The sequence below is a fragment of the Podarcis filfolensis genome, assembly GCF_964270895.1.
Source record: "Podarcis filfolensis genome assembly, chromosome: 5".
NCBI classification, from domain to species: Eukaryota; Metazoa; Chordata; class Lepidosauria; order Squamata; family Lacertidae; genus Podarcis; species Podarcis filfolensis.
This window is the reverse complement of record NC_139608.1, coordinates 61,206,512-61,213,289: the sequence shown is the minus strand read 5'-3', so window position 1 is coordinate 61,213,289 and position 6,778 is coordinate 61,206,512. Positions and strand designations below refer to the sequence as shown.

Here is a 6,778-nt window from a genome sequence, read left to right as displayed (position 1 = left end):
AACGAGGTAGTGTTAAAGGAGCAAGGGAGGCAGAGTCACAAGATTTAGCTGCAAGTAGGCAGGATGATGGACTTGCTGGTATGTCCCACTGAGCTTAGTGGGCCACTTGCAAGACAACATACAGTGGTACCTCGGGTTACAAACTCTGCTAACCCGGAAGTAGTACCTTGGGTTGAGAACTTTGCCCCTGAATGAGAACGAAAGTATGTGGTGGCGGCACGGCCGCAGCAGGAGGCCCCATTAGTGAAAGCGGGCCTCAGGTTAAGAACGGTTTCGGGTTAAGAACGGACCTCCGGAACGAAATAAGTTCATAACCTGAGGTACCACTGTACATAGAATAAGGCTACAAGAGTTTTGCACAGCTAGTGAACAGTGGGGGTTGGTTTTTCTAAGAGCTCAACTAGACAGGATATGGAAATTTCATTAACTGGATCTCCCACTGTCCATCCGCCAGCTGCTGGTCCATTCTTGGGAAACCTAGGGAATATTGTAAGAACATAAGTGTGTGCTGGGAATCACAAGTTGGGAGAGTGCTATTGCACTCAGTTCCTGTTTGCTGGTTTCCTAGAGGCATCTGTTTGGCCACTGTGAGAACAGGATCCTAGACTATATGGGCCATTTGCCCAACCATCTCTTCTTAATTTTGTTCTTATAAATTAGTCTCTATAAAGCTCCCATTAGCACTACAGAAAAAAGTGCACAGGGGGTGACTACTGTATGTGAGACGGAAAGAATACCCCTTCCCCATTCTGCAGCAATGCCTTAACACTGTTCCATTGGCACACTTACTAAATGAAGCTCCACTGCTTCCATCAACCCATTTTGGTTGATTAACGTGCTATGGCCTTTTAAATGTGCTTGTTGGGTGGGCTCATTGGTTTGTATTTGGTGTTTTCATTTTTATGTTGTGAACCACCCTGCGATCTTCAGATATACAAATTTAATCAATCAATATTTATTTTACCCACTTACTGACATTTAATCACACTTTCTAACTTAGCTGTTAACTGTTTTTGTAGGCTCTGCAGAGCTGCCATGTACAATCACTGTTAGCAGTCTTTGTAGGAATTTTTGCAGTTTCCTTCACTAGACATCTAGCCCAAATTTTAGAAAATGCTGAAATAGCAGTGCTGAAATAACCACCTGCCTTTGGTTGCAGGATTTTAGAAAACACTGAACTAAAGCAATCAAGAATTTTTTTTATATATAAAAATAAGTTTTTTATTCTCAATTCTTCAATCTTTATTCAATCATGATTCAATATTCAATCTTTATTCAATTTATTCAATGTTATGTGTTCTTGTACATTTACCTATATATGCTCTGCAATAAAACCAACATATTTCCGAACAAGATCTACCACGCCATCCCATATCCTAACGCAGGAGTAGGAAAAGTTTGCTTGGAATCCATCTTGTGCTCTTCAGTTGAATTTCCTGAGAACTGGGTTGGAAAGTGATAAGGCAGACCAGGAAATGGAAATGGATAAGGTGGATTTTGGAAGGGCTGGTACTTGCAGCCAGGAGGACTGGGCCACAAAGCAGGATTTGGCATATAAGGTAGAAGGCTGGGTAGGATCCTGGGCTGACATATCAGACAGCCGGGAGATGAAGGCCAGAGGCCTCGGCGATAGTCTTGTAGCTGTCGCTTAAGTTTCATCCTGCGATTCTGGAACCAGTTTTTAACCTAATAATAATAATAAAGTAAATTCAGAAGCTAGTAGTCACAGAAACAGTCTCATGTTCTCAGAATGCACAGTCACTTACATCAATGGGCCATTCAGACCAGTTTCCACGTAACAAAATGGTAGCGCTATCATGTATTTAGTATTGTACAATGAGTCTCCCAAAACATATCATAAACCACCCTCTGCAATGATCTCGAAGTAGCTTCCCCCAACTGGTGCCTGTTTTTGACTGCAAGTACTGACAGCTCCTGCCACTGTGGCCAATGGCCAGGGGCAACTGAACCCAAAAAGATTCTCCACCCCTCAAGTAGTAAAGGTAAAGGGACCCCTGACCATTAGGTCCAGTCGCGGACGACTCTGGGGTTGCAGCGCTCATCTCGCTTTATTGGCCGAGGGAGCCAGCATACAGCTTCCGGGTCATGTGGCCAGCATGACTAAGCCACTTCTGGCAAACCAGAGCAGCACACAGAAACGCCGTTTACCTTCCCGCTGGAGTGGTACCTATTTATCTACTTGCACTTTGATGTGCTTTCGAACTGCTAGGTGGGCAGGAGCAGGGACCGAGCAACAGGAGCTCACCCCGTCGCGGGGATTTGAACCACCGACCTTCTGATCGGCAAGTCCTAGGCTCTGCAGTTTAACCCACAGCGCCACCCACGTCCCTACCCCTAAACTACAGGCTATGAAATACAGAAGCCAGTGCCTAGATGTGAGCACAGCGCTCAGCTGGGAAGGGCAATGGAGCAATAGATTAAAGTGGCAAAATGATATGGTAGTGGGTATCAGTCAGTTAAGAGGCTCCCTCCCTGATGCCATTTCCTATCCAACTAGTCTATGCAAATTTTGCATGCTGTTTGGTACTATCACCGAAGCAGAAAGCTGTAAATACCTCACTGGGTGTATTTATGAAGACGCTGTGCAGCTTCCCATCAAGGACGCTGTACTTGCATCCTGCGCCAAGCAGGGGGTTGGGCTAGATGACTTCAGAGGTCCCTTCAAGCTCTAGTTATAAGTGTCTGATCAAGGGCCTGGCATGCCTATTGCTGTGATCGGTAACTGGACTTCCCTCAGACACGAAATGTGCTCAGGGCAATGCCTAGAAAATCAGTGATTCCTCTCATTGGGGAGGACACAGAATCCCACCTTCCCCAAATTTGAACCCTTCTGCTTAGACCTTAGCAAGCTAGTCGGAAGGGAGTTTTCTAATCAGGTTCTATGGAGCAAACATAGGAACTCTCTGCAATCCAGAACCCTGGTGCAGACTTGTGATCGCAGGGAAGATCCCACAGGTTTTTAAAGCTGCAATCTGGGCAACTAGCGCCACTGAGCAAGCAACATAAACATGCAGAGAACTGCAGTCTAAGCAGTGACCCCAAACACACCTGCTATGGAGCTCATTCCACAGGAAGGCATACTTGCACTGTTAATTATGCACTACAATACTAAAGGGCAGCGAGGCTGTCCAAATGACCGTTTCCCCTCCACAGTCTATAAACTGTCTGAATAAGGCCACAGCGGCTCTTTCAAATTTGGTGCAAAAATATTCAGCATAATTGTCCTACAACTGTAGGCATTTCACTGACAACCTAAGGATGCCCAACCTAAGTGATTTACCAAATGACTGTGCCCTAGGTCTTTTGATGAACGAGCTGGATAAATAAGAGGTGGCATGGGCATAATCCTGCGGCTGGTCTTTCTTGCTAAATGGATGCAAACAAGCCATGTGGATAAGACAATTGCCAATGCTCCCATCTGCACAATGCAGCACTCAGCAAGAATTCCCATTTCAAAAGGCAGCTTGGCACCAGTCCACAAGGCACTTCTTTTCTCTAAAGTAATCTCACAGCAGGTTCTTTAAAGAGAAATGGATTTGTGGCTTGCCAGGGTGGCCCCACCAAGAGACACTCAAAAACTGCAGACTCTTAATGTCCAAGTTACCCCTATGCTCATGTTTCATTTACTTAAAGCATTTAGACGAAGGACGTTCCTTCTAAAATGGCATGCAACACATTGCAATCCCTAAGCTTACTTATTCAAAAGTATGATGCCATGAATTCCATGGAACTTGGGCCACATTCTTGTCCTACACTCACTGCACTATTATACCATTTTAAACTATCATAGCTGCTTCCCCCAAGGAATCTTGGGAAATGTAGTTTGTTAAGGGGTTTATAGAATTGTTGGGAGGCTCCTTAGTACCCCTCACAAAGTTACAATTCACAGAGTGGTTTTAACAACCCATCCCTCCTCTTCACAGGGAACTCTGGAAATTGTAGCCAGGTGAGGGGAACACGGCTCTCAATCCTCAACATGCTCAACTACAGCTCCCAGAATTCTTTGGGGGAAGCCATGATTAAAGTAGTATCATAGTGCTTTACATTGTATGGTCTTACACTTTAGTAAGTGCGCCTGAAATTTCAGCAATAACTGAAGACTTTTCAGCTTTTTATTTTATTACATTTATAGACTGCCTTTTCTTCCACTGGGAAGTAGGCTACCATTCTATGTGAGATTCATATGGCATTTGTTTCCATCCTCCTTCATGGTTGTTCAGGGCAGGTCACCCTCACAACCACCTTGTATGGTAGGCCAGGATGAGAGACAAGCAATGAGCCAAAAGTTTTATCTATTGCAGAATGTGGATTTGAATCCAGATCCAAAACTTTTTCATCTTCAACCAGCTCCATCTCTAGTTTGCACAAACTGCCACTTATTAAAAATTTCATCCCTCTTACATTTATACCCTGCTTTTTCCCCCATCACAGACTTCAGGCGGAGTACTTGTAATTTGCAAGTGGTCTCCAAACCACCCCCAGACCTGCTTAATTTCCAGCACATGGGTGGCCTCATGACCTTCTCTATCCTAATTTCCACATCAATACTGTACAGTAGTACCTCTGGTTACATACTTAATTGGTTCCGGAGGTCCGTTCTTAACCTGAAACTGTTCTTAACCTGAAGCACCACTTTAGCTAATGGGGCCTCCTGCTGCCGCCGCGCTGCTGGAGCATGATTTCTGTTCTCATCCTGAAGCAAAGTTCTTAGCCCGAGGTAATATTTCTGGGTTAGCGGAGTCTGTAACCTGAAGCGTATGTAACCCGAGGTACCACTGTATATCAATAACGAAACTGCTTCTTAAAGAATTGTAGTTCAGGAAGAGCTTTCCAAAACCGCACCTCAAGAGGCAACCCGACTACTCAGGAGTAAGTGTCTCAGACTTACTGCCTACAGCACAGGCCAGTCACTCACCTGCTCTTCCGTCAGGTGCAGCTCCGCAGCCAAGCCTTGCCTTTCCCACTGCTTCAGATAGGTTTGTCGCCGGAAGGTGCTCTCTAACCCGCGGAGCTGCTCCATGGTGAACGCTGTGCGCAAACGGGAGCAGTGCCGTCGATCCTCCCGGTCCAGGTTCACGTCGGAAGCGGCGCTCTTGCTCTCCTCCCTGACCGAGACCGGCTCGCTTGCGCAGGGTCCTTCGCCGGCTACGAAAGCAGGAGAGCAAGAAGTGTGAGCCAAACTTTCCTTCCTTCCCTGAGCGCACCTAGCAAGGTCTCGCTGAGATAACCCCAAGCAGGGGGCGTCTTTTCTCGCCAGGGCTCAATGGATAGAATGCTCCCCGCCCCTCTTTCTGAGGGAGAAGAGGCAACACACCGCGCCTCTCCCCAGTTTTTTCTCACGCCCCAGTAACAATTTCCACTCCTAAACGCGGGTAGACTGGGGGGCGGCAACATTCATTGCTTAGTGCATATCTTGTTGGTTTTAAAAGGACTTGTTCCCAAGTGTACCCTAAAAGCATACCCCCTCCCCAAAAATAGCGCAGAATATTGCGCCCTAGAGGAGGTTCTCCAGTACTGCTCAAAAACTAGCCAAGGCGCTTGGCGAGGATTACGGCCTTACTACCACCACGTGACTGCCGTGTAATGCCACTAGTCCTCAGTGAGGCCGGTCCGGCGTTTGACTTACTCTTGCTTGGCGAGCCATCGACGGCAGTTTCACGGGCCTCGCTGCATCCTTCTCCTCCACTTCCGACGGCGGTGGCGTCTCCTCTGCGCAATCCCGTAGAGGGGCATGGCTTCTTGGGCTGGGCCTTCCCTAACCAGGAGCTTCCTTTGCACAAATTGGGAGCGCTCGGAGCGGGCACGCAGCAGATATGGGGCTTGCGCGCGATCCCCTGCTGATCGCAGGCCCGCTGACCCATGTGCGCACGAAACACGCCGACCTTCACGCTTCTCCTGCAGGGGGCCAGCCCTCCACTGCAAATTTATAGGCGACAGCGAGCACTTGAGGAAGATTCGCACCTGGAACTCGGGGCCGACCGATCTACAGCGCCCCCTCCCGGCAATGCAGAGTTGATTTCCAATACACAAACACCAAGTGGGTGTGTCTTATATTAGTATCAATATACTACGCCCTGTCCCAAGGGTGTTTCGTTTCTGCTGTTATCTGGTGGTCATCTTCTTATTTTAGCTGGGGAAGGAGATAAAAGATTTAAACGGAGAAGGAAACTCACCCTCCCCCACCCAGTGAATTCTGCATAACTGCCTTTTAGAGATGTCCCCCCAAAATGGTTTCGTAAAATCTGGGAACATAAGATCAAGAAATGCGAAACTGGCATATTGCCTCCAGAGCTATATCAAGAATACAGTGGTACTTTGGGTTACATACGCTTCAGGTTACAGACTCCGCTAACCCAGAAATATTACCTCAGGTTAAGAACTTTGCTTCAGGATGAAAACAGAAATCGTGCTTCGGTGGCGAAATTGGAAAATGGGCAGCACTTTTCCCATTTTTAAGAAGGCAATCAGGAACTACTGCTCCTAGTGGTGCAGCAGTAAAGCTGCTAGCACATTTGCAAAGTTAAGCAGGGACCAGTATGGTTTCAAGCTGGATTGAGGGTGTTGTGTTAAGATTCCTGCATTGCAAGGGGGTTGGACTAGATGCCCCTTCCTGCTGATTTATTGTCCAAGGTTGTTCCAAGGGATCAACACTGTACGTATGTACAGAAATTGGGTTTGTACTGAGATTGTTCACAGAAAGGGGGAGGATGTTAGTTTCTGTTTCTCACTGAGAGCAGCTGCTTGCAGTCACTGGACT

General features: G+C 47.0%; 1 protein-coding gene across 1 annotated transcript; it reads right to left on the bottom strand.

Moving 5' to 3' along the window:
- Positions 1-1,340: 1,340 nt before the first annotated feature.
- LOC310764018 (homeobox protein pv.1-like) lies at positions 1,341-5,882 on the bottom strand (the record flags this gene model as incomplete). Its single annotated transcript, XM_083617101.1, has 3 exons — positions 1,341-1,686; positions 4,937-5,166; positions 5,648-5,882. 3 exons carry the CDS (start codon positions 5,880-5,882, stop codon positions 1,357-1,359), a joined length of 795 nt encoding a protein of 264 aa, XP_083473227.1. The 3' UTR covers positions 1,341-1,356.
- Positions 5,883-6,778: the final 896 nt, after the last annotated feature.